Consider the following 27,903-nt stretch of genomic DNA (forward strand, 5'->3'; position numbering starts at 1 on the left):
TCAACCCTTAATTCTGTACCTCACGCCTGTACGTTTGCTGCTCCAATTTTGGGTTTTATTTTGCGTTCGTTTGTTTTTAACGGATCTAATTTAAGTCTCCAAGCAATATATAAAGATGTAAATAGTAAAGCTTATTTATTAAGATTGTCATCTTTTTTAATTTATATTTACACAATTGTTCATCTAATTTATTTTTTTTTCAATACAGTTTTTAACAGTTGTCCTTTTTTGGTTCATGATGTTTTTTAAATCATTTTCACAGAATTTCTTTATACAGCTTTTTCTCTTTCTTTGAATAAGCAACAACTTCCTCTGGTCTTTCAAAAACAGGTCATGTTTCACTCAAAAAAAAAAAAGTTATGTCAGATTCATCAGAAATATTTTGCCATTGTTGATTCCTATACCCTAAAGTTCTATATTATATAAATATATAATACCTTGTATGCTTAAATATTTAACTGTGTGATTTTGTATATATCTTCATACACATGCTCACACACATATGAGGGTTAATGTCCCCAGATGTTGGGAGAACAGAGAATCAGAAACACAAACAATATAAGCTTGTATTAAAGAGTTCTGAACTGGACCCCTCGCTCTTGCCACGTCTCCTTTGCTTTCGGTCGAGCCAGTCCTGAGCAACGCCCATGGGGGTGCCCAGTGTGGGCACTGAGTGGCTGTGGGGTCCCACATCTGGCTGCACAGCTGCTCAGCATCCTGCTCCATCTCTGTGCTTTTGGGGCAGGGGGATGAAAACCGCTGTGTTTTGTTGGAGGGTGCAGAGGGTGGAGGGAGCCAGCGCTGGCCAGGGCCCTGTGAGGACATTTCACCTCCAGTGGGTTTGGCTCTGCCAAGGGGGGTTCAGGTACCCTTCTCTCCAGGCAGGCTGGTGGAGGTTTTGGTGTGAAAGAGCCTGAAAATATCCATATTGTCCATATTCTTCTTAGCTCCTTCATCACATGCAGAACATGTTCATCAATAAAACCACTCCCAGTGGGAGCCTGCCTTGGCTCAGGGGTATTACCTAGAAGGGAAGCAAGGCTGAAAGCAAGTTTTGTGCAGCCAGAGAGCTGATGTACAGAGCCTTTGGACACATGAAAAAACAGACAAATAAAGATAAATCAGTCTCCAGTGTTCTAGAGAGAGCCACGGTTGCAGTCTCACAGAATCACAAGGTTGGAAGAGACCTTCAAGATCATTGAGTCCAACCCGTTCCCTGACACCTCTGGTCCCCACCAAACCAAGGCCTTGTGAGGTGTGCACCAATAATTTGTGTGTCATCAGGACAATATACTGAGGGATGAGAATAAATAATTTTTTTTTCTGAGAATAAATATTTTTTTCCCTTTACTCTGGCATAAATAATTCAGTAAAAAAAAAAAAAAAAAAAAAAAAAAGTTGTGCATTTTACCTGTGAAAAACCACTGCAACATATTGAGCAGGGAGAGACAGAAATCTCATGAGCAAGAATGCATTGTGTTTTCTATACCATCCTTGTCTTTGGTCAATGCATTATTAATGGAGTATAAGTGCGTCACACACAGCCCTATCAATAGCACATGCTGTAGATAAAAAGGCTCAGGAATGAAGGATTAAAGGGGCTGTGTCTATAGCAATGCACAAATCAATTGGCTGTGTGTCGAGCTATCTATTAGGGATTAATAAAGACCTGAAGGTGGGAGCAGCCATGAAGGCAGGCAGCAGCAGGCAGCTCGCCCCTGCTGGGCTCTGCTCAGCTCCACTCCTCCTGCACGTGCAAAACCACCCCAGGATCAATTGGAATGCACAGTCAGAACAACATTTTCTATGCCCAGGTTATGTGTTTTGTCTGGAGATCAATCACTAAAGGAATCTGGTTAAATTGCTCTGAATTCATGTGGCAAAATCCTCTCCCAGCTCAAAAGCTTCTCAGACAGGCATGTCATTGGTGACTGTGGCAATCTCAGGATGGCTTGGGTTGGAAGGGACCTTAAAGATCATCCTGAAATGGGAAAATGAAGCTGTTAGCAGCAGAAAAAATTCATGTCGAAAAGACACGGAGGCTTAAAAAACTTCCGTAGGAGGACAGGAATATAAAGAAAACTACTCACAAGTATGAAAAAAACAAACAAACAAACAAACAAAACTCCTTTCCATGTAAACAAGGACATCTGAAAATCAAATTAATGTTCAGGCTGGTAGGTTTGTGCCCATGGGTTCACTTGCTTGCACACATATAGATACACAAACCCAGCAAACCTTTTCTGGTCCAGCACTACCCTTTCCTGGATTTGTTTATTCCACCTCCTCAGTTTTTCAGTTTCTAAGGCACACACATCTGTAAGGTGAAGAAAAGTGAGTGGATCTGGGGCCGAAATTCTGCTTTTTGCTGCTAATTAACTGCCACAACACTGCGATGGCCCCAGATTCTTGCCTCTGCCCTGAATTGGAGTAACAGCTGCCTACATCATGCAAGTCAACAACTGGCCTAAGTTCTCTGATAGAATGCAGCCAAAGGGCCAGGGTCTTCATTTTTTTTTAAGTACAAGTGAGGCAATACTGTGTCAAAATAGTTTTAAAGGTCTTGACAATCTTTTGGCTGACTTCTCTCGGGCCTGGGGAGGGTTGTTAGTGGTTAAAAACAATTTCTTTTTTTTTTTTTTCAGATAAAAGGTTATTCACAACTTTTTGATCATTTTGCTTATGATGAATGAAGAACTAATCCAAAGAGCAACATCATCCCATGTAGCCACCTTCCTTGTCTTGCTTTTAAGATGTTATCTGCCAGTGTTTTTATTTAAAAATTACTTCCCCAGTTATGTTTTTTAAAGAAACATAAGAGCCCCATACTTAAGATCACTGCTGCTCTCCTTTATCCTCATCCAGCCTACAGGGATGAACCAACTTATGCTTCAAGTCCATTGGTAATTTTGATGAAAGAGTTGAGATATGGGGATGGTTCTGGGTGAATGCCAAAATCCACCTATGTCTTTGGGCACTCACCTTGTAGCACAGACCTGTTCTTTTCCACACACCACCCTAATAACATGGATTTTCCTAAGCCCTGTGCTGCTGTGTTTCCATAAGGCTCCATGTCACAGTATCTGCTAAACAGGCTTGGAGAGATGGGAGGGTGGGCAGGTGCAGGGAAGGGAATGGGAATTCTTTTTATTGCACTCTTTATTACTACTGCAATGCTCAAATTTCCACCCAAGCACCTGAAGCCCCCCAGCCCTCATGGCACAACAGGAAATGTCCAAGCTGAAGCACATCACAGTGGTTCAAACCAACCCTTGGAGCCCTGGCAGCTCCTGGTGCCCAGCCCCAAGAGTCTGTTGGCAGATTTTTGTGTCCTCCAGCCCCAGCCAAGGGCTGTGAGGGGCACTGACAAGGTCAGAGCTGCCCAGGGCATGGGCACCCTACCGTGGTGGCACTGTGAGCCATGGACCTGGTTTAACATCATGACCACCAACACTCTGGGAGGCAGGCAGGCTTAGGAAAATAAACCAGAAGCCTTTTCCTTTGTGTCCCACAGTGCACAATTCATGCCATGATGCTCAGCTTCTGGACAGCTAATCCTGCCCCTGGCCCAGCAGGTACAACGTGTGGTTTACATCCTCCCAGGGAAACAAGGCGTGAGTTTGCAGGCTACTGAGTCATCTGTGGCACCACAGGGCACTGCCATGGCTGCCCTGCACTGGTACCAGTGGTACTGGTGCCACTGCAAGGCTTTGTCCCCCCAGGAACCCCCTGGGATGATGAGAACCTGGGCTGCCCACACAGCACAGCCACTGGCACTCCCTTGGCTCCTTCCCCAGCCTCAGCAGAGTCCCATCCAACCAAGGAAAAGATTTTTATTTCATTTAACTTTTTTAAAGAAAGAAAAGAGGAAAAGCAGAAACCAAACAAATAAATAAAGAAGCAAACGCAGCACTTGACTCCAGAGGCCTGTGCCGTGGGAAGAAGCTGTCCCAAAGTGGTGTGTCATCAGCAGCACAGAAACCCAAACAATCAGCCCCTCTGTGTGCCCTGCCAGCTGCAGCCTGGCCGGGACCAGGGGGGAACAATGGCCGTGGGGACAATGGGGATTGTTCAGGCTCCTCCCGAGGGAGCAGCCCCACGCAGCCCTGGCAGGGACCTGCAGCTGTCACCAGCTCCCAGCTGCCAGACACGGGGCAGATCTGGGGTGCCCTCCGCAAGGGTGTGTACCCTCTGGGACTCTCACAGGATGCTGGAAGTGGCAGTGAATGCTGGTTAAAGGTTTCTCTGCAGGGAAACCCTCTCCCCATGCTGAGCTGGGGTGCATGGGTGGGGGAAGCAGGGCCAGGCTGTGCAGGATGCACCCGTGGCTGCTCCATCAATGCTGTTACCTGCACATACACTCACTGCAAAGACACACGGAGGAGGTTTCTCCTCTTGACCTTAACTCATCCTAAAGCTGATGACTCTATCCATTGAAGCCAAGTTACCTTTCCCAGCAATGCCATTAGGGAAATAATTTCAGGGTATTTTATTTAAATATTTCAGGATATTTATTTCCCCCATTAGGGAAATAAATTCAGGGTAATAAATAAACTGGGTAGTTCATCTATTAAACATGGAGGATGGCATCTTTCTGCCCCTCTCTCCATTTGCTTTTCATGCTTCATCCACCCTTTGGTGCTCTCCCCTACCCAGGACAGCATCACCCCTGGTCTGCCAAAGCCCAGGCACAGCAAAATCAGGGTATTGGATGGCAAAAACAACCAGCTTTTGGGGCAGCAGCAATTTGCTTTGGAGCTGGGGTCCCTTTTCCCTGAGGGAGTTAGAGGAGTGGCAGGGGTCTGTGTGTGCGTGTGTGTACACTATTAAGCACAGGTCCATCTGTCAGCATTGCTGGGCTATGACTACAAGTGTTTATCTTGAAAGCCAGAGGGTTACATTCTCCAAAGTTTCAAGGGAGAAAATACAGACCCTTCCTTTGAGCTGTGTGCTGGAGGATGTGTAACCTCGCCGAATTCCTCCGTTTTGTTTGGCTTGGGTGCACTGTGCCAGGTAGCATCACTGCCCAGAGGCTCTGCTGGCTTTGATCTGGGAGCTAGGTGTGCTTCACGACAGGTTAATGGCCATCAAACCCTGCAGCCCAGAGTCTAGACTCTTCCACCTGCTCTGTACACATTAACACAGGCTCACACACAACTCGCTCTGTGCATGTACCCGTACGAGCAGCCAGTCTCACCACGGATGCAAAGCAAAGCTGCTCAGCAGCCTTCCAAAACAAGCAAACTGAGCCTCTGCAATGGACACAGCTGCACTGTGGATCCAGGGGACAACCAGCCTGTGCTCCTGCTCTATTCCCAGTCAGGGCTACTAGAGATGAAGGTCTCCTTTCCATCAGCATCTGCAACAAAACATCCCCGTGCTGCAGCTCTGTCCTTTCCCCACAGCTCTGTGAGGGATGCACATCCCAGGTGCAAACAACACCACTCTGGGGGAGCTTGCAGTGTCAGAGAGGAGAAAAACATGCTGAGGGGCAGCCAGCCAGCCAGCTGCCTTGTATTCTGGCTGGCATCTCCTGTTCCTAACACCTGGCACCACACTCACAATGGAGAGGGATCCCAGGGGCAGCGTTATCCCTGTCACACCTCCAGCCCAGTCACTCACAGAAAACACAGGCAATTTGTCCCTCAGGTTGGACAACACTGCCTGCAGCAAGGCCACAGAGCTGCTCCCCATCACGGGGCTTCCAGGAGAAATGAATCATCCCTGAGCCAAGCAAACAAAAACAAAATAAACCCCTGTGTTTATAAAGTACAGGGGAATGGCACAGCTGCGGGCCAGAGCCTTGAGAAAACAAGACAGCTCCAAAGCACCTGGAGCTGCACCCGGTGAGCAGCAGGGACAGGATGGACCAGCCCAGCTCCCTGTGGCTGCTGCTGGCCCTGGCAGCCCTGGCCTGAGCTGTGTCCTGCCAAGTGTGCAGGGGACCTGTCCTGCAGGCAGCAGAGGCAGCTCCAGCCTGACCATCCCCTGACATATATTCATGCCATTCTCTCAGGAATGTCACTGGTCACCAGAGAGGAGAGATCAGTGCCTGCACCTCCATTGGCCTTGGTGAGGAAGCTGCAAAATGCGGTATCATTTCCCCTCAGTCTCCTCTAGGCTAAACAAACTTGACCACAGCCTTTACTTGTATGGCTTTCACCCTTCCTCACCATCTTTGTGCCCCTGCTTTGAACATTCTGCAATGCCTTTATATCTTTCTTATACCATGGCACTCAAAACTGCACATCAGTCCCAGTCACTCTGCATCAGTGGCTCCAAAGGGAGATTTGGGGGTTTTTCACCCAAAGTGCACACCCTGTCTCCTGGCAGCACATAAAATGGGCAGCTTGGTCTGACACCACTCTGGGCACTGCCCAGGCACCCCCACATTGGCATTCCAAGGCTTTTGCTGTTTGTTGTTGCAGCTCCAACCAGGAAAACCAAACTCTTCATTTGACTGCAACAAATCACGATCATCTCCTTCACCCCACAACCAAACTCCAAGGCCACCACTCACCCCCAAAGGGCAAAGGGATGGTGAAGAGGCAGCAGCAGTGCTGGGCACTCAGATTTTTACACATGGTGGTGCCATGATCCCCCCTTGGTCTTTGTTTTTGGTGTGGTACGACTGTCAGTGACACACAGGCCTTAGCCCAGAGCCCTCAGTGTCATCGTCCTCCCTCTCTCCATCAAAAAAGGAATTTAGCTTAAAAATTAAGACCTCAGGCAACCTGCAACGCCTTGGAGCTTGTCTTACAGGCTGCAATGTCACAGCAAAGTTTTCTGTGAACTTCAGCAGATTTTGACCAGGTGCTGGAGTCCTTCCCAAAGCAGATGAATGTAGCTCAAATGAAGAGACATAACCAAAGAGGGAAAAAAAAAAAAAGAAGTTCAGAAGCAACAATCAGAATTATTTGACTGGGTACAAATCAGGCAAATAGGTTTAGCTCAAGAATAAAAAGGTCTCTGTCTGAACCTTGTTGACATCAAATTCTGCACCGTTGTTTGGTTTGAAAACATTTTTGCTTTGAAACTCACCTCCTGTTTGTTTGATTTGATGTTAAAGGGTTAAATAACCTGAAAAACTAAACAAAACTATTTGCTTTGGGCTGACTAAATGGATTAATTCAACCCACACTCCTCTCTCTTACCTCTCAGGTTCGTTGTTCTGCTTTAAAAAGGAAAAAGCAATAGCTTTGAGCTGATCTGATTTTTGTATTTTTTCCCCTCTCACCCTCCTGCACTTTTTGGTTTGGCTACCAGGCTGAGAAATCCATTACCCACAGGGAGGCCAGGCCAGCCTAACCCACATCTGACAGTAAAACAAACCAGATTCTCCATGTCTTTTTAGCCCCTGGCTTTCTTCTTGGGCTTTCCCACACACTTCCAGATCCCACTGGGACCAGTGACTACGCTGGGTGTTGAGGAGGGGAGGACCCTGTAAGAAAAGCTGCACGTTTCCCTCTTTCCCTCCTTTTTGTGCATCCATCTTGAGCTCCCTCACCTCAGCCACATCCCAGGAGCGCCACACCAGAACTGAATCCCCCATGGATGCCCAAGCAGAGGCGACACCACATCAGGAGAAGAAACACCAGTGAGGCAGCGAAGATGGACTCGATATGAATCTTTAATGCACAGAACAAGCTGCCGGGAGCCTTTCCAACGAAGGCTGCACACGGAGCCACCCTGTCCACCCGGAGTGCTACAAAAGCCCAGCTTGCCTGCAGCGTCCCGGGCGCCCGCCTGGCTCCCTGCCCCGGGACCCTCGCTGGTGTCACCCGCGCCACCTCCTCGGGCGTCCTCGGCCACCACGGCACCGGGGCCCCACGGCTGCTGCCCGCTGGCAGGGCAGGCAGGGCAGGCAGGGCAGGGAGGGGATCACCCTGCACCCATCAGCTCCCCTCTGCCTGGCCCTGGCCTCGAGTGGGTATCTCCTCCTCCCAGGGTTTTGGAGCGTGTAGTCCAGGAAATTCAGTAAGAAAAGATTAAAAAGGAGAGGCTTTTTTTATGCTGAGTCAAATTAGGTGATTTCTTTTTTTTTTTTTTTTTTTTTTCTTTTTTCTTTTCGCTCTTGAAAAATTAAAAAAAAAAAAAAAAAAAAAAAACAAGGAAAAGAAATTAAAGTCCAACTTGCTCATTTCTTGTTTCTCTGCTGTCTGTGTGAGAAAAAGTCCTGTTTGGCCTCGCTGTCCCCTTCATCACCCGACCCCAAACCCCACCAGCCACTCAGCACATCACAAGTCCTCGACTCCTCGGAGTCCCTTTGCCTCCCACAGCTCCAGGCCCCGCTCATTCCCTCACCGCCCCTTGGACTCCCCGTAGGTGTTGCGCAGCATGGAGACCATCTTCTCCTCGCAGGTGACTTTGGTGTCCCTCAGGATGCTGTACCAGACCACGCCGGGCGGCCGCACCTCCTCGCTGCGGCAGAACAGGTAGGGCATGGTCTCGGTGCGGCTCTGGATGTAGGCGCTGCGCAGCAGCGTCGAGCAGTGGCTGCTCACCTTCTCCAGCCTCCTCAGGATCAGGTGAGCCTTCCTGCAGGGGACAGAGATGGGAACAGGGCAGGGCAGGCAAGGAACACGGGAGAACGGGAGTCAGGATTTCTGCATTCTGCCACTGGCTCTGTCTTGTGGCAAGAAGGGACAAGACCCATTGCCTAAGATGTTGTCTGTCCTGATCCAAGTGGAGAGAAGCTCTGTTTTTCCCAAAGGTCTGGGTATATCTACCATTTCACAGCATCAAGAACTCAGGTTTGACCCACTGGAGCAGCTGGTGTGCCCTGGGGACACTTTGCCCAGATAGATTGTCACCACAACCATATGATCCTGGCCAGCTCCAGCACGTGTGCTGGCCCCACCTGGCACCCTAGTGAGACCCCCAGCACCTTCCTGCCCCTGTGACAGTTTTCACAGGGGTCCCAGAATGAGGGAAGAGGTGAGGATCTGACCCCATGTTTCAGAAGGCTGATTTATTATTTTATGGTATATATTATATTAAAACTACACTAAAAGAAGAGAAGAAAGGATTTCCTCAGAAGGCTGGCTAAGAATAGAAAAAGAAGGAATGATAACAAAGGCTTGTGGCTAGAACAGAGTCCGAGCCAGCTGACTGTGATTGGCCATTAATTAGAAACAACCACATGAGACCAATCACAGATGCACCTGTTGCATTCCACAGCAGCAGATAACCATTGTTTACATTTTGTTCCTGAGGCCTCCCAGCTTCTCAGGAGGAAAAATCCTGGATTTTTCATAAAGGAGGAAAGGATTTTTCATAAAAGATGTCTGTGACATGCCCCTGACTGACCAGCACAGCCCTCTCTTTCCTGATTTCCCAAGTCTGCAGGAGGTAAACAGCCCAAAAGGACTGACACTGGAAGAGTGAGGGAAAAAAAGCACAACACATTAAGACAAAACAAAATAATCCCGTAAGAAACCAAGAATCCCCTTGTGGGAGTCTGCAAAGTGCTAAATCAAACAAAGGGAGGGAAGAGGGTTTACTTCAGTGGTCTGAAAGTTTCGAGATCACAGATTATTTCCTCTCCCTCTGGTGCCACAGGAAATCTCTGGATTCAGGAGTTGGGGATTTCACAGTTCCTGCAGGAATGTGAATTCCCGATAATGATATGTCAGGGGCAGCACTGTCAGTCAGCAAGGCATAGACATGGGGATTATTTGATTATGAAAGCTGAGTGGTGTTGCAGCTCAGGCTATGAGCTGCTCCCAGCCCAGGGGGAGCATTGGGAGCCTGATGTCTGGGGATGGGACACCAGGGAAGGGCTGGTCAGGGTCACCTCAATGCCACCACAGAGGGCAGAGACGGTGGCAGGAGGCAAGAGGGCATCCTGGCACCCCCAGCCAGATCAGACTCTCCATCCAGAGTGGGAACACTGGATCAAAGGCTGCAGGAAACCACTGCTCCTCCAGGGCTGCACACAGAAAACTGTCCCACTCCTCCCCAGGGTGATGTGCTCTGGGTCAGCTTTGAGGGCAAAGGAAGAACAAAGGAAGTTGGGCCTGCCTGGACAACATTCCCTGGTATCCATTTATGGATTTTATCCACGAAGACACAAGGCAGAAAATAAAAATAATAATAAAAATAATTTTTATAATAATAAAATTAATTTTATAATAATAAAAAATAAAATTTTTATAATAATAAAAATAAAACTTTTATAATAATAAAAATTTGAGGGCAATTTGAGCCTTGTTAGCTACACACATCTAAAATAATGATGTCATGGGCTGAGCTCTGACACAACACCTCTACTCATGTTACTCTCTCCACAGCAGCCACCTGACCTACAGCATCTGGTGCTCCCACCACACACCAAGAGCTGACACTCTGCCAGGAACAGGTCCTGTGCTGCTGGATGTGTGCCCCTTGGAGCCACAAATTCCGTGATGGCATTAGGTGCTTTTGGTGAAGGCTGATTGATTCAAGCTCAGCTCAGCAGCAAAGCAAACCCTGTAGTGATTGTCCCTACAGCTGCCAAACTTCAGCAAATCAGTCACTGCCATCACCTGTGCCACTTCCTGCTGGGATCAACCTGCCTGGATGAATTTCTTCTGACCCGTTCCTAGAGTCAGGAGTCACGATCCTTCCAGTGCTCCCCATCCTCATGCTGGGAAATTTTCTCAACATCTGAACTGCTTCTCCCTTTCAGGGCAGGCTGAACAAGCACAGGACCCACATCACCTCTGGGATGGACTTTTATGTCAGCTGGCCGTGCCCAGAAGATCACTCAGCCAGAGCACCCTCGCAGAGGAGAAATCTCATCTCTCTAAGACCACAACTCCATAATCACCCTGATTTATCCCAAAGCTGCTCTACTACCAAATTGGGGTGCTGGCCCTTCCCCAGCCCTTTAGCTTGTTCTTGGGCTGGTGTCCATGGACCTGAATGCTGTGCCAACACAGGGAAATTGCTTATTCAAAGGTCAAACAAGCAATCATTGGGTATTCCCCCCAAACTGGTTACTATTCCAGCTCACCACAAGGCCTCTCCCAGGCACAGCAAGAGGGGAGCAATGAGGAGTGGCCACGACCAGCTCTTGAGGAAAACCCTCATGGTGGGTAACCAACATCAACACAAGGAGTGGATATCTCAGCTGGCCAGTGGCTCTCTGCTAGACCTTCCTCTATTCCACTCTTCCCTTCCTCTATTCCACTCTTCCCTTCCTCTATTCCCTTCTCACCACTTCCCCTATCCAACCCTCCACAGATCTCCTCACCCATTTCTCACTTTTCTCCCACACAACCTGCCTTTGCCTCCATTTCCCTTGGCCTTCTCTACTTTCCTATTTCCTTACTCGCCCCACTACACTTTAATGATCTCCTGGATATTGCTAGAACTCACCATGCTGTCCTTGCTTCCTTGTATATACTCAGGCCTCTTATCCAGGCAAATATTCCTACATATGGGAAGCCCTTCAAGGATGGCAAGAAATCCAGGGGTCAAACCACCCCAACCTGCTGATGCCTGCTGTGCCAGAGGCTGGGATTCTCCTGGAGCTGTCTCCACACACCTGCTGCATCCACAGCTCACTCTGTGCAGTCAATCCCAGGAAAAACCCATTTTTAAGGATGGGATGAGGCACATGAAGGGCTGGCTCTGTGAGACACTGAAAACACTGAACTGTGGTCACAGAGGAGACAGGGTGATGGGGCAGAGGGAATCAGGCCCTTCACTTTTGATGCCCAGTGCCAAAGCTGCAGTTTTGATGGGTTTCAGCGCTTTGAGTCATTTATTTTAGCAGGGTAATGAAGTCATGTGTAAATGTTAGATTTAGCTTTTGGCTGTCAGCTGTTCCCTCTTAAAAAAAAACAAGGAGGAAGAGAGACAGAGTGGGTGAGGGGAGGGGTGAGAAAGAGAGAGAGGCTTTCTGGTGAAGACTGGGTAATAAATTACAGGAGCAGCTCTTGGGCTGCCAATTTAACACCATAAATCAAGGCCTGGGTATTACCCAAGCGCTCCCTACGGAGGGCTGTCGGGTCAGAACGACCACCTTTTCAAATACTGGAAATGAAATCTTCCTAAATGCTGACCAACCTCATCCCTGCCAGAAATTGCAATTTTTTGCCTTATTAAAGGGCAGGGATTGGGAGGGGACAGCGAGAGGGGAATCACTCTCCTGGCTGCATGTGGCTGGACCCCAAGGGATGAAGTGACCCCACAGCCCAGATGGGGATGTCCCCGTGTTGGTGTGGGCCAGCAGTGCCCTCTCTGCCACCACAGGAGCCAGGGATTGGTTCTGGACTGCACTTTAGGTGGTGTGGATTTAGGAGGTCGCAGCACAGTCACAAATGATGAAGAGGGGGATTTAAAAATAGCGACAGCTCTAAGCAGGCACTTCCCTCTGCGGTGCCTCGTGGCATGGAGGGGGAGAGGAAATGGGAGGGGATGGGTGTCTGCTGCCAGGGCACTTCCCAAGGGCTCCTGCAGCAACAGAGACGGGGCCCTGAGGCCCTGGACAGCCCCAGCTCTGCAAGGATTTGCCAGAGAGCAGGAGCTCCCTGTTCTGCCCCGTGCCAGGGGTGTCCCTGATGGGGTGTTTGTGCCCTCCAGCTGCACAGGGGACAGCCAGCACTCACCTTGAGGGCTGATAGGGGATGAAACTATATCCAGAGCCAGCCAAGCCCTGCCCTGCCTCACCTTGGAGGGAGGTACTGAAAGCAGCATGAAGGAGCCACTAAGGAATGATACCTGGGCTGGAAGGAAGAATGAGATTCCTGAGACTGCAGGGAGGGGTGGCTGCCTGGCTGCTCTGTTCCTCTATGAGGTGGTTTTGTCATAAATTCAGATTTTCCACTCTGCTGAGAACTGACCTGGGTCTTTCAGACCCTTGTGTGTGAGGACAGTGAGTCCAGGACTCGATGGCCTCTTCTTATCACAGCCTCCCATCAGAACATTGCATTCCCCCTTGTACCAGAAGGCAGCTGCTCTGGACATGCATTTCATGTCCCTTGGCCAGCCCAGCTGCCTGCCTGGGTGACTGGCTGGGGCAGGGGACAGGTTGTGAGCCCTGGGCTGGTGCCATGCACTGACCCCAGTGCTGCTGGTAGCCACAAATAGGGGCATGGAAAGAAGATTTTAATTTAATTATTTGTTCTGCCTCCTCTTAAAAGCTGTACCCAGCTTGCAGTGGTCATAAGAATCATCCTGAAAACACAGCAAGAGAAAATAATGGTGGAATCTCCCTGTGGCTGTGATAGGAAGCAGGCTGGCTGCAGGGATCCAGAGGTCTAGATGCACAGTAGCATTAAAATTCACTGATTTAGACAGATTCTTCTGTCTTGTTGGAACAGATTAACTGTGTGAGATTCACTCAGTGTCTGTGAGAGGAATGTGGGGAGCAGGAAAGGGGCTGTGGTTGCTAGAGGAGATGAGCAGGATGAGGCAAGCCAGGTGTTGAGATGCTGCTGACCACGGAAAATCCTGGTTTAGGGCCACCTATGAGCTAAGTTTTTAATGTCTCCTTAATGTAAACGGTCTGGTTGGGACATCTGGCTGTCAGTGTGCCTTCTTGCCAGCAGCTGTTTGCAGTAACCTGTGGCTTTCATGGAAACTGGGCTCACGAGGGCCTCGGTGTGATGTATTTATTACACAGAGGCAGCTGGCTCCCCTCTTGTCGCTCTGCTTTATGAGTGAACATCCACTGTGAAGCCCGGGCTCATCTGATAAACATTTCAAGGTACAAAAATGCCTGTCCCCCTGGGAAGGAGAGCAGCCTGTCAATTAAAATCCTGTTATGAGATGGCCTCCCTTGGCAAAAAAAATTAAAAAAAAACCTAAAAATTCCTCATCGCCTCCTGCTGCGTCAGTGACTCTGCTTCTGTCCAAGCTCCCTGAGAAGCCAGGCTGGATGGCAGAGCTTCTCTCTTGTCACTAGCTGCCTTGGCTTTTATAGATCCATCCCCTTGGCTGCAAATCACGTATTTCTCAGGGCAGAGGAGTGCTGGGAGGAACTCCCCTGGCTCAGTGGGGACAGCAAACAGCAGCCAGATTGACCATGGGCTCCAGATGTAGCCGGGTCCTGGAACTGGCAGCTTAAATGTCACCCTGCTGTCCCACAGCTTGGAGCAGGTATCAGGTTAGGCAGCATCCTTCAGGGGCTTGGATCTCAAGTAACGGGAGAAATAAAGACGTGTAAGAAGAAGCTGATGGCTCCCAGGGATTCAGGAAAAAAGGAACAATTGCAAAGGACAAACAAGCCTGCAGTGTCATCAGAGGGAAGGCAGGGGGAAGATGAGAGTGGCTCTTTGCCAGAGGCCACTGAACTACCAAAGAAACTATGACCAAGGTCATCTGTGGAGGAGGAAAAGCCCCAGGACAGCTTGGATCTATGTCCAGAAGAGGTGTAAAGTTGTGAGGTGTCATCCTGGTACTATGGAGAGACCCTCAGCCACATCCAACAAGCAGATAGGAACAAAGGGAGAAGGAAAAACTTTTGCAGGCCTGTATTACACGTTGGGGAAGATGAAACAGGAAAGCCTTATAAATATGATTGCCTGGCAAAAGATTTTGGGAATATGGAAACTATAAGTGAGATTGAAATGAAAGCAAGCTTTGAGATCCCTCAGTTACTGAACAACTGGAAAACAATGGTGTGGCCAGCTGAAGGTGATCCCCTTTTGATGGAACAACACCCTCTGCTTGCAGACAGGCCCAAGGGTCAGAGCAGACCCTACAGCTTGGCAGAAGGGGCCCAAAGAGAAGTTTTTAGGGTTTAAAATGTAACACAGTGTGGTAATGTAGTGATTCTTATAGGCTGTATGTAAATGCTATAGGATTTGTATCTTGTACTGGATTGGTTAGTGAGAATCAGAATATTCAACACAGAAGAAGATTTATTGTAACGGGAACTTTGCTCTCTTACCCTTTTTACTCTCTTATGCTTTTGCTCTTTTACCCTCTCATCCTCTCTCCCCCTCTCTTCTCTCATTCCTGCTCTGAGCTGTGTTTGGCAGCTCCCAGCAGGGCCCTGCACCCAGGCCCTTTGCAATGAACCGCAAGCTCCAGACCTGGCTCCAGAGATCTCTCATCTCCATCCATCCCCACCATCCCACCCCCTGATGCTCCTACAATTAGACACTTTTCCCCCCACTCCTCAGTGTTTCCAAGCCCCCAGCTCACCCAGTTCAGGCTGGGTGATACAAAGAGCACCCAGCTGCCAGGTGTCCCACCAGCATTCATCCATGGACTGAGCAGGACCTGGCGCTCCAAGGGGATGCAGGACAGCTTGGTGAACACCAAAAGGGGTCTCCTCTTAGCTACAAGGAGGTCACATCCCCAGTGGCCAAGCAGAGGAGTGCTCTGGGCATGGGGCAGGGCAGGACACAGGGAAGGGACAGGTACCTGGGCCCCAGCTCATCCTCGCTGCGCCAGACGAAGTCCCCAAACTTCTCGTAGTGGGAGTTGTAGTGGTGCTGGACTCGGAAGAGCATGGAAGCAGAGACCTCCATCAGGGTGTTGTAGGCTGTCTGCTGCTCCTTCCCGCTCGTGTAGCCGTTGTAGAGGTTGTAGATTTTGTCAGCTATCTCTGGAAAGGATCAGGGCATGGCATTAATGACCAGCTGAAGGTGCTAACGTGGGATGAGGAGGAGCAGAGCCCTTGGCGGGGCTGGAATGGCTGCCAATGCCTTGGGACTGCCTGCAGTGAGGGTCAGTGACTGCAGAGCGACTCCTCAGGCTGATCCTGCATGAGCAAAGCTCCCACAAACACTCCAGCAACACTCCATGAAGGAGCAAAAGGAGAGGCAAAAGCCACCAGGACAGGCAGACAGCCTTATCCTCCCAGGAAGGGCAGTCAGGCTCTTCCCAGCTTCACCAAACCAAAAGGCCTTGGCAGATATGGTGCTAAAGAGTAGGAAGACATCAACACTTGATCCCAGGAAGGCCCTGCAGCCAGAAATGCAGCCCCTCATCATTGTGGGCATTGGTTGGAGCAGCTCAGGTGTGTTAAACAAGAGAGTTAACTCTCAGCTAGACAGAAAAAAAATGTCTTTTTGGAGATGAGAAATGCACAAAACTGCATCTCCTCCTTTCTCCTTAGTCTCCTGTTTGCTGTTTTTCCATGGGAATGCTTTTCTTATTGAACATTGCACTAATCAAAATATTTTTCTGTGTGATATTCCCAATGGAAAGCAAGCAAGAAAGAGAACAGGTAACATGATGGTCACTTAGAGGAGTCCTTTAAAACTTAGAGGAATCCTTTCAAACCTGAAAGCAGCCAGGTGCTCTGGTTTGGGTGTAAGGACAAGTGGGATCAGTTTCAAAACTGAACAATGCAAATATGCAAAAGTAGCTGGGCTTTTATGAACACTTCTGTTTCCAAACTGATGCAGCTGCCCCCAGCATCCCTTCAAACACTCAAGGGTGCCCTGCATGGCCCAGCCAGGGCTGCTTCTCTCAGGTTTGTGGGATTGCTCTTCTTGCAGGGGCCTGTGTCAGACACACAGCACCAGCTCCCACAGCCAGGCATGGCAAGGATGCCAGGGAGTCACCACTGCCCAGCCAAGGAGACTTTGCCCCTGGACACTCCTACAATTTGTCATCCATCCCCAGAAGAACGTCCCTGTGCCCATGGGTGAATTTAAAGGAGCCTTCCCACTGGGAGAGAAGGGCCTGGGAAGGTTTTTGGGGGCACAGTGAAGAGAGGAAAATCACAACCAGCATGAAATGTCTCCTGGTGTGGAACACAAGGCACCTGGACACTGACCTTCAGCCTTGCTGTCATCCACCAGCGGGCAGGCTGTCCTCAGGGTGACCGTGCTCAGCTCTGAGTGTCTCCCTCGTGTATCCACTGCATACAGGGTAAATCTGGAAGGCAGGACACAAAAGGAAAACAATGTCTTGATCCCTCAGTCCCACACCACCAGGTTGTTAAGGGAACCAGCCTTCAGAAGAGAAAGGAAAATTGTGGTCCAGGCACTATCAGTCAGTTTTGGCATCTCGAGGAGATGTGAGATGATCTCTTGGAACAGAGGAGAACCCTGGGACAGGTCACTTCATCCCTTTCTGGAATCTGTGGGGCTCCATTTCCTCTCCCCTCATCCCAGAGACCCCTGTGGGGCTTCACCCTGAGCCCTCCTGACTGCAGAAGGATGCAAACACCTCAGGGCTGCTCTGCCATGCCCTGATGTGAACATTACATTACAACACGGTGCTGTTTGTGATCCGGGCTCCTCTCTGGCCCTTCAGGGAGCAGGGCAGTAATTCTTGCTGTAAGTGGGCTCTGTGCTGACAAGTGACAGCTCGTACTCATCCTGTGAACGGCCCTTGAGTTTTTTGCTGCCTCGTTTCCTCACAAGGGTGGGGCTGGCTAAAGGGTGGGAATGATAATTTCACACTTGAAGCTAATGGAGAGCATCTGACAGTAAAATATGGCTTTTGTGCCTGATGGAGCATTGAATAAACAGGCTGTGGCTGCATGGAATGTCCTGGGATGCTGAGCCCAGAGTCCTGCTCAGGGCATCAAAGCTCCAGGATGAGAATGCTTCTTCGCAGCAGGGGTGACAATCCTCTGTCCACCCTCCCAAAGGGCATCAGTTCATGTTTATTCACTCTGAGTTGGGCATGCCAACTCACGCTGGCTTTGACAAAGTGCAGGGGCTGGTTTGAACCCCTCAGAGGTCTGAGATGCCTGGTGGTGGGGTTCTCAGCCTGAGAAATAACATGCCACCCCTCCTTAGCCTAAGGTAAAACTGACCAGCTCTTGCAAGTAAGCGTAAGGAGTATTATAAAAGCAGCTGAAGCTTAAATGGGATTGAGACCCTGACATCTGTTTATTTAAGTAATGGTACTAAGTCCTTAGCATCCTTGGGGGTGACAGGAGCAATGCCTCCCTCATTCCCACCCCACACACGAGCACTGCCAGCCCCCTCTCTCCTCCCTGCAGGCCCTGCACATCCCACATGTGGCTGATAAGAACTGACATCTGCACGGTAGCAATTCCCAGCACAGGACAGATTCCCTCCAAGCAATTAGCATTAGCTCCCTGACAGTGCTTGCCGTCTGAAAGGATGCCAGCAGACTGCCAAGGACCTCACTTGTGTGCAGGGACAGCTCCCATTCTCACAAAGCTGGGCACACAGGGGATGCACACGCTAAGCTCACCCAAGGAGACGCTGTTTAATCCTTTTGGCATGACAGCATTTTCCTTAATTTACCAGGAGCATTGCTCAGAGTGCGAGTTTCTCAAGAAGGACATCCATCCACACTGTGCCACTTCACAAGCACCACACACAGGCTGCTCTCACTGAGGGACACACAGAGCAACAGGGCAGCACACAATTCCATGCAGGAGTCTGAGTGCAGGGCTTTGCACCCCATCCTGAAGGTGCCACCAGCCCTTTCCCTCCCTTCAAGGGGAGTGAGGAGTCTCCTGATGGTGGCAGGGAAGGTTTGTGTCTCAGCAACACCAACAGGGGTACCCAGGGTTGGGCAGGGGTGTTGGGGAAGGTGAAACAGGAAAGCCTTATAAATGTGATTGCCTGGCAAAACATTTTGAGAATATAGAAACTATAGGCAAGATTGAACTGAAAGCAAGCTTTGAGATACCTCAGTTACTGAACAACTGGAAAACAATGGTGTGGCCAGCTGAAGGTGATCCCCTTTTGATGGAACAACACCCTCTGCTTGCAGACAGGCCCAAGGGTCAGAGCAGACCCTACAGCTTGGCAGAAGGGGCCCAAAGAGGAGTTTGTAGGGTTTAAAATGTAACACAGTGTGGTAATGTAGTGATTCTTATAGGCTGTATGTAAATGCTATAGGATTTGTATCTTGTACTAGATTGGTTAACGAGAATCAGAATATTCAACACAGAAGAAGATTTATTGTATTGTAATGGGAACCTCGTTCTTTTAGCTCTTAGCTACTTTTACTCTCCTTTTACTCTCTTACCCCTTTTACTCTCATATGCTTTTACTCTCTTACCCTCTCATCCTCTAACATGGGCCAATCCCAGATGCACCTGTTGCATTCCACAGCAGCAGATAATCAATGTTTACATGTTGTTCCTGAGGCCTCTCAGCTTCTCAGGAGGAAAAATCCTAAGGAAAGGATTTTTCATAAAAATGTCTGCAACATTTGCTTTGGGAAAAGGGTGAGCAGAGCTAATGTGTAACCTCTGCTCTGCCTGCAGCAGCTCAGGCTGGCTCCATTAGCTCTGAGGCAATCAGTGGCAGAGCGCTTTCCTTGGAAAACAGAAGACTTTTATCAAAACATAATTGTAATATTCAGCAATCAGTGTCCATTTCACCTATTCCATCACCACTGGGGTCAGGAGGATTGGTTGGATGTTGAAGCACATCCACCCCTTTGGGTGATGCTGAGGACCTGTGTGAGCCTTTTGACTGCACTCCTCCCCTCTGCCCAGCTCACACAGGAGCAAAGTCACTCAGCTGCCAAGAGCATCTCTCCTGGTCAAGCCTGGGTTAAAAAATAGATGTCAAAAAACAAACCCTCATTTCATCTTTCTTTTTTTTTTTGATGATGATGTAAGGCAAAAAAAACAACAATGTAAATGGAAAACCATCAGAATCAAAGTGATTTTGATCTCGTCAAAAATTCTTTTTTGTGAACAAACCCAACTGCTTTACCTCACCTGGAGCCAGTCCTCTTTCAAGAACCTTAGACGAAACTCTTTCATCGCCATTCCTTGTGAATGACATGTTTTGGAATCACCCCAGCTGGGCTGGAGGCTGGCAGCCAGCAGCACACAGCCCCTGCACCTCTCCAGCTCCTTCCAGCCTGTGACCTCAGAAGGTTTTAACATTAATTACAGTCCAAAAGATCACCCTGAAGCACAGCAGTATTAATAGCTCTGTTTTATCGACAGTAAACAGAGACATATGGGGTGAAGCATCGTGCCCCGGAGAGGCTCAGTGACAGGAACAGTTTGAAAACTTGGGAGATGATGGTTTCCAATCTTGCTCTCAAACCACTTGACCACCCAGCCTCTGCAGCAAAACACTTTTATGGCCAGTTAATGGCACTGTGCAGAGTGCTGGGGTTTAGTTTTGTTCTTTTATTCCCGGAAATGGACAATTAAGAGAAGGGACTGCAAAGACCTGTGTCTGTCTCTGTGTCTCTGTGCAAACCCAGCATTCACATCTTGATGGAAACCTTCAGCTGATGCAGGCAAGGACCCAATGAGACACCAGTGGAGTGGCCAGTGGCAGAGAGACCACCAGGGCATGGGGATGTGGCTTTAAGATAAAGGAGGGTGGGTTTGGATAAGGTATTAGGAAGAAATTCATTGCAATGAGGGTGGTGAGGTTACCAAAGCAGGTGTGGGCTCCACAAGCCTGGAGGTGTTCAAGACCATCTCAGAAAAGGCTTGGAGCAACTTGGGATGGTGGAAGGTGTCCCTGCCCATGGTAGAGGGTGGGAATGAGATGAGCTTCAAGGTCCCTTCTAACCCAAACCATTCCATGATTCTGCATCTACATGACAAACCATGGGCAAAATATTCACACTGAGGGAGGGAGCCAAGCCAAGGGCAAGGTGGGATTTTGCAGCACTCCATGGAGATCCTCCTGCCCCACTCAAATTTATTACAGAGTTATGGGCCAAGACCAAGCCAGGCATCCTCCCCACAGATGAGGATACAGCTGCACTTGAATAGGCCAGCCCTGGTAATTTGTAAATAAATGAGGCCAAAGAGTGGTTCTGAGACCTCTGGGGTGAAGTCAAAGCCAGGAACTAAAAGGTCTCAGACCTACAGTCATTGCATGAAACCAAGTCAGACAACCTGGAATGCCATATGGTAGCTGCAATCTGGCAGAAGCTCCTTCATACCCTGGAGATGTTTTGTTTAGTGATAAACTTTCCTCACCACATTTCCTCATCTTCTCCCTGTGCTTTCCAAAGGAGTTCCAGGCTCCCTGCTACTGTCTCACAACTGATTCTCTTCTTCACCTGTGCCTTCAGTAAGATCCTACACGAAAACTTGTATTTTTAGAAATACTAGAATGAATTTTAACTGAAGAGGTTTCAAAGAGGTCCAAACGCACATGCTCTTGGCAGGGATCAGCCCTCCATGCCTGGAAATGCAGCAAATCACAGTATATGAAGTCCTATAAGGTGATGCTGGTTAAATGTTTACTTCTAAATTCAAATCTATTGGGACCTGAAGGAACTTTCGGGGAGAGATGGAAACCAATCAACATTTGCCTCAGGAAATGTCAATACCTTCCTCATAGATTCCCCACCCAGTGTTGGCTGAAGGCTGGGTTTTATCACCAGGCTCAAGATGCCTCCTGGGGAGGACGAGAAAGCAGGAGGGGGATGTTAATGCTTTGGTTCCTGGAACCCAGTGGCTGTTGAGATTGTCTATTGCATTTCAAGAGATTTAAATACCAGAAAAGAATGCTTCTATCCTTTCTATTTGGATATTTTCTCAATGCAGAGAAAATAACCAAAACCACAAATTTATACAGGCACAAAACTCTTAAGGCAGAGAATGAAAGCTCAAAACATGTTACTTATTTATAGACAGCATGTTTTCTTAACTGCCTCTTTATGATGCTCATGACGTTTGAGTGCTTTACTCATGATCCTCATTTGCGGGAAGCGAGATAAGGACTTCTGAGCCTGACCTTCCTTAGCTGGGCTGCTGAGTTCTTTATACCCTACAGAGATACCACAGGCATTTCTGGTCTGCCTTGTCTGCTCTTCCTGAGGCCTTTGGGCTGGTGCAGCTGCTCTGTGAGATGCTGTAGCACATGGAGTGCAGAGTAAGGCTCTGATAAGGAGCTCAATTAGCACTCCCACAGATGCCAACCCCCTCGCTAATTAAGCATGTGTCTACTGGGACATGCAATGGCTGTGTGGCCAATCCAGGCTCTGAGAGAATCACACAGAACCACAGAATAATGAGGTTGGAAGAGACCTCTGAGATCATCGAGCCAATCCTATGCCCTAACACCTCAACTAGACTATAGCACCAATATCCAGTCTTTTTTTAAACACATCCAAAGATGGTGATTCTACCACCACTCTGGGAAGTGCATTCCAGTATTTTATTATTTTTTGGGTGAAAAATTTCTCCTAATATCCAACATACACCTTCCCTGACAAGCTGGAGACTGCGTCCTCTGGTTGTGTCAGTGCTGCCCAGTGGAAGAAACCAACCCCAACTGTCTACACACTCCCTTCAGGAAAGTGTGGAGAGCAATAAGGAGCCCATGTGAATGAAGGGCAGGGCAGAGGAAGGACAGACCCCATGTGAATGAAGGGCAGGGCAGAGGTGCTGCTCTAGAGCCCAGTGTCACACAAAAACACAGCCTCAAGCTTTCCAGAGTGGTGCAACCACATGATGCTCCAGCCAGTGGGGCTTGGCTTGAGCTTGGCTGATCTGCCTGGGCTTGGTGCCGCGTTCTGCAGCCACGAGACTCTTGCTGTTCACTCCAGCAGCTCTGGCAAGGGCAGCCCTGGCTGGGGTCCCACTCACAGCGTGATGGATTCTCCCTCCCCTGGCAGCGTGGCTACCACCAGCACCCGTCACGCCGAGCCTGAAAACACAAATCCTGCCCTGGTTGAGGTGTTACATGCACGTCCTGCCATCCCTCCCTGGCTGGCCACAGCCTGTCCGTGCCTCCTGCACAGCCCAGGCTGGCGGGGCTCGCACGCACCCAGCCCCAGCGTGCTGACACACACACACATCACACCCTGCCTCGCCAGCCCTCCTCGCTTCCTGTTCCAGCTGAAAAACAATGCTGAGGCCTCCCTTTAAAAGCCCTCAGTGGAGCAGCTCTTGGCATTGCCTGCTTCCCTGCTGCCCGGTGATCTCAGCACGGAGACTGGGCGCGAGGGATGGGGGCTCAGGCTGTGCCAGGACGTGCAGAACGGAGATGACAGAATGGTGCCCCCAAACACACCTGGGTGGGAACAGACCCAATGGAGCTGCCAGAATGGTGCCCCCAAACACGCATGGGTGGGAACAGACCCAATGGAGCTGCCAGAATGGTGCCCCCAAACACACCTGGGTGGGAACAGACCCAATGGAGCTGCCAGAATGGTGCCCCCAAACACGCATGGGTGGGAACAGACCCAATGGAGCTGCCAGAATGGTGCCCCCAAACACGCATGGGTGGGAACAGACCCAATGGAGCTGCCAGAATGGTGCCCCAAACACACCTGGGTGGGAACAGACCCAATGGAGCTGCCAGAATGGTGCCCCCAAACACACCTGGGTGGGAACAGACCCAATGGAGCTGCCAGAATGGTGCCCCAAACACACCTGGGTGGGAACAGACCCAATGGAGCTGCCAGAATGGTGCCCCAAACACACCTGGGTGGGAACAGACCCAATGGAGCTGCCAGAACGGTTCCCCCAAACACACATGGGTGGGAACAGACCCAATGGAGCTGCCAGAATGGTGCCCCAAACACACCTGAGTGGGAACAGACCCAATGGAGCTGCCAGAATGGTGCCCCAAACACACATGGGTGGGAACAGACCCAATGGAGCTGCCAGAACGGTTCCCCCAAACACACATGGGTGGGAACAGACCCAATGGAGCTGCCAGAATGGTGCCCCCAAACACACCTGGGTGGGAACAGACCCAGTGGAGCTGCCAGAATGGTGCCCCCAAACACAAACGGGTGGGAACAGACCCAGCAGACCCTGCACTGTGCTCACAGGACACAAACAAACTGTTCTCTGCCATTCTTGCAGTCTGGGAGTGTCCTCACTCCCAGGCACAAAGGTGAGGGGCTCTCAAGAGGATTGAGTGGGGAGTGTGTTTCTCTGTCCTGATACCCACAGGTGAGCAGCATTAGACCTTTATCCCAACATTTCCTAGATCTAACAGCTAAAAGAATCCACAAATTACACACACAGTTTCCCTAAAAGACTCTTCTTGAGCAGCGTGGGAGCCCAGGGGTGCTGTGGGGTGGAGCAGAGCTTTGGGTGTTTCACCACATGTTCCACATGCCATGGGCTGTGCGTGGTCCAGGAGCCACCCACCCACTCCTGCCTCCTCACCGTGGGCTTGTGCATCCCCTGCAGAGCCTCCCAGCCACTTCCATTGAGGAACATGGAGCAGGAGCAGGGCTTGCCTGCCAGCAGCTGCCTGGGGAGGCATGGAAAGGGGTGTGTGCACATGGAAAGGGGTGTGTGCATTTAGTGCAAGCATTCCCAATTCAGAAACCATTAGAATTTAAAAAGAAATCAAATCTAATAAAAAGCAGCCGGTCCACACAAGCCACAGGAATGCAGCTGAGCTTATTGACAAGTCTGTGATTTGAGAAAATTAAGAGAGGTAAATGAGAGCAACACCCCCCAGTCTCTGCAGCAAATGCTGGGCAGACAATTAGCAGGGGGTGGTTTGGGAAGGAGAGGATTTCTTGGTCTATTTGTTAGGCTCTGGCTTTGGGCTCACTCATGCCATGGCCATGTCCATGGTGCCAGGGGAGGGCTGGTGCCCTGGCAGGGGACTGACCACACTGCATCCCTGCCAAAGGCCCTGCTGGAGCCTTGGGATTTGGTCAAAGCTTTACAGAGCAGTGGTCACTCTTGTGCCATCTCCCTGGGGCTGGCACTGCCACAAGTGTCTTCTGCTGTTTATTGTCTTTGCTTCCAGCTCTGCTTTCCCATGGTAAGGAATCGATGGACAGTGCAATCCTGAAAAAAATTCCCATCTTTTAGAAAGCTCTCCTCACTGTTCTACCAACCAAGAAAATCACCTTTTATAACTGAGCTGCTTTTAACCATCTGTGACAGCTGACCTGCTCCCATCAGCATGATGGAGGAACAGGTTAGCAGCAACTGGTGCCACACTGGAGTATCAAAACCTTGCCATTACACCAATGCATGGGGCTGTCAGTGACCTGTTCTCACAATTCACACTCCTTTTCTTCCCAGGACAGCAAATGTTGCGAGACTAATCGTTATCCTTCAGCAGATGCCTCCCAACAAAACCAGACCACAGTTGTCAGATGGACCTGCCAGGACACACCTCAGGTGTCTGATGCCTTTTGGAAGTGGATAAAACAGTGCCCATCAAATACTGGAGGAAGGAGGCAGGAAGAAGGCACAGGCTGCTCTGCACAGCAAGAAGCTGTTTGATCAGGGAGACCTTGGGAAAAGGGCAGAGGACTCTTGATTTCTGAGACAGTGAATGCAGGTGGGGCTGGGGACAGGCTTGCAAAGCCTGGGGTCCATCTTTGCTTTGTGTCAACCCTGGGAAAGTCACTCAGGGTTATCCACGCTGCAAGGTTGCTTGAATTGGAGCAGATGCCATGGCCATGCTCAAAAACAGTGACTGGAGAGCATAGTACTTCTCACAGGTAGGGGGGCAGGACCAGTAATTGCTGATGAATTACGGGGCTGCAGTGTGGGTCAGTGTCACTTTGGTGTCACAGCATCCCACACTGTTCTGTCCCAGGTCTCCAGGGCTTACACTCTGAGCTGTGAGGCCACAGAGAGCCAAAAGCTGGAGCAGGCAGGTTTGGGTGCTGGTCCCTTCAACCCCTGGGCAGCATCTGCCCTGCACCTGAGCCAAGCTGTGATCCAGATTTGCTCAGCTCTCCCTCCTCTGAGCACTTAATCAACCTCCTTTTGTTTCAGATCCTTGTTAAACAGGATCCAAACAAAGGGTGAAGGGGAAAGAAAGAAAGAAATTAATTAATTAAAAACCCTGACCACTCCTTGCTACTGCCTGGATCTATTGTCTCCCTGACAAAGAAATGCCAGCAGGGCATTCACCTTCCCAGCCTCAACCGCGGCATCTCAATTTCCCAAGATTTCCCTCAAAACCCTGTCAATAACCCATCAGAGTAGTGATTCTCATTCCTGCCATGGCTGTGAAAGAAGGCCTTGATGCACAGGCCACCTTCTGTTCCCAAGAACCCTGCTCCTGAATGGTACCTGTGTTGGACAGCCAAGATTCCAGGGGAGCCCCTCTGTCAGCCGGACACCCTGTGAGCAGAGCTGCCAAGACTGCCTTAGGTGAAAACTTTCCTCTGGAAATGAGGGGAAAATGCCACACAGGCCATGGCTTCATCCAGAAGGTGCAGGAAGGTCACTGCCACCCTCCTGGCTGCTGCATCCCCACAGTGTCTTCATCACCATGCAGCTGAGAGTTCCAACAGAGCCACTGTCCCTCCTTGCCTTATGAACTCCTCCTTTGTCCCCCCTGATCCTTGCCAGCTGCTGCAAGAAGCAGATAATGACTCCTCCTTCTCTCCCTCTCTGAGCACATCCTTCCAGGAGCAGCTTTGCCCCACTGAAGAGGGAAGAGCAGAGCAATCTCTGGAGAGAAGCTTGGAGCTCCTGATGGAGATGGGATGTGGATGAGAGAGCAGCTCCTTGGCATGACAGCAGAACAACACACCCAAAGCAGCCACCCTGACACAGATAACATTGACACAGCTGATGTTGCAGCACTGGGGCTTTAGCTCCTAGGCACTCTCCAAGCAGGATTTAATTAGCTTGGAGATGCCCCAGCAGAATTCCGGGGTGTCCCATAGTGATGGGTCCCAGCTGGGAAGGCAGAACCATGGCAGAAGAAGCAGGATCACCATGGAATTACCAGCTTTAGAGAGGATGGATGGATGTCAGGAGCCAGGACATCCCTCTGGCTGTCCTGAGCATCAGCCAAGACCCCTGCCAGGGGGCTCAGAGACCCTGGCACAGAGCCCAAAACACCTGTGGGTTTGATTATGACCCATGGAACACATTGCCAACCTTAGATGAAGATCTGCAAGCCATGACAAATTAAGTAGAATAATAGTGAAGTTATCACAGGGTGAGAAAATAGATTTTGGGGTTTCTGGAATGGGAGTTCAGGGGGCAAGATGGAGGGAACTGGGTATGTCCAGCCTTTCTCCTTCTTCTTCTTCTTGGCCTCCATCTTCTGCTGTGATGTTGGCACTTTTGGATTGGTTTAGAGTAGAAGCTCACTGTCTAACACAGGTGATAGGTATTGGGAAGTAACTGTAAATATTGTACACGTAGTTTTTAGTATAAAGACATAACACTGCCCTGGGGGCAGGCAGAGTGCCTGGAACTGTCCTGCTGGATGGACCTCAGTGGGGCAGGACAAAGAATTTTATAGATAAGAAACAATAAACAACCTTGAGACCAAGAAATGAAGAGCCCTGACTCGTTCCTCGAGCACCGGGCTGGGAAAAAGAGAATTTTTAACATTTCTTGGGGTCACTCTGACAAGTTAGAGACCCCGACAGAGAGAGGGTGTTTGAGGTCCATATTTCTTGGCAGTCATCGTGTCCCTGCTTTCGTCCTGCTGGCTGTGAGGATGAAGATTTGCAGATGTGCTTCTAAAGGCAATGCAGTAAGAACTGGCCCAGCAATTCCCAATATTCCCTGTCTGTCTCAGGGCTTGAGGAAAGGTGTTCCCCCCTGCCTGGAAAGGTCCCATGTTAGCCAGAATGTGAGTTGTAATATCCTTTGGTGGAGTGAACAACCAGAAGGAGGTGATAATAAGCCACTGCAGGCTGGTGCTTTTGTCTCCAGTGAAGCAATAGCAGCTCATTAGAGTCTGTGATGTGCCAGAGTCCCTGTTCTGCTGGAATGCCCCAACAAAGCCCTTGGACAGAGGTCAGATGAGTTGCCTCTGACTCCCTGTGCTGCTGGAACAATTCCTGCCGTGCCACAGCTTGGGTTGGTGCCCAAAGCTGCCAATGAGGGGCTGGTCCTGCACGGGCTACAGAGCATCAGTGAGAGCTGGTGATGGATCGAGCTGTGCTTGGTGCAGCAAAGGAGGGCTTTCCTCAGGCTCTGCATCCGTCTGAGGGTCTGTCACAGCCTTTGCAATGACCATAAACACCCCAGCTCCTCAGGGCAGGGTGTTCCCTGGCAGCACCTGCATCCTCTCTCCCTACTGTGCAATATCTGCTGCTGTCCCCATCAGTGTGGGACACCCAGCCCTA

The 27,903-nt window shown here is 49.8% G+C and overlaps 1 protein-coding gene across 1 annotated transcript in view; it reads right to left on the reverse strand.

Moving 5' to 3' along the window:
* Positions 1 to 7,612: 7,612 nt before the first annotated feature.
* ASTN2 (astrotactin 2) overlaps positions 7,613 to 27,903 on the reverse strand; it is a 361,347-nt gene continuing 341,056 nt past the window's right edge. Inside the window, exons 21-23 of the mRNA XM_063174845.1 lie at positions 16,724 to 16,824; positions 15,361 to 15,544; positions 7,613 to 8,538 (exon numbers count right to left, since the gene is read on the reverse strand). Coding sequence (XP_063030915.1) covers positions 8,301 to 8,538; positions 15,361 to 15,544; positions 16,724 to 16,824 — 523 coding nt within the window. The 3' untranslated portion in view covers positions 7,613 to 8,300. The remainder of the gene's footprint in view (positions 8,539 to 15,360; positions 15,545 to 16,723; positions 16,825 to 27,903) is intronic.

This window comes from Melospiza melodia, chromosome 22, assembly GCF_035770615.1.
Source record: "Melospiza melodia melodia isolate bMelMel2 chromosome 22, bMelMel2.pri, whole genome shotgun sequence".
Classification (NCBI taxonomy): domain Eukaryota; kingdom Metazoa; phylum Chordata; class Aves; order Passeriformes; family Passerellidae; genus Melospiza; species Melospiza melodia.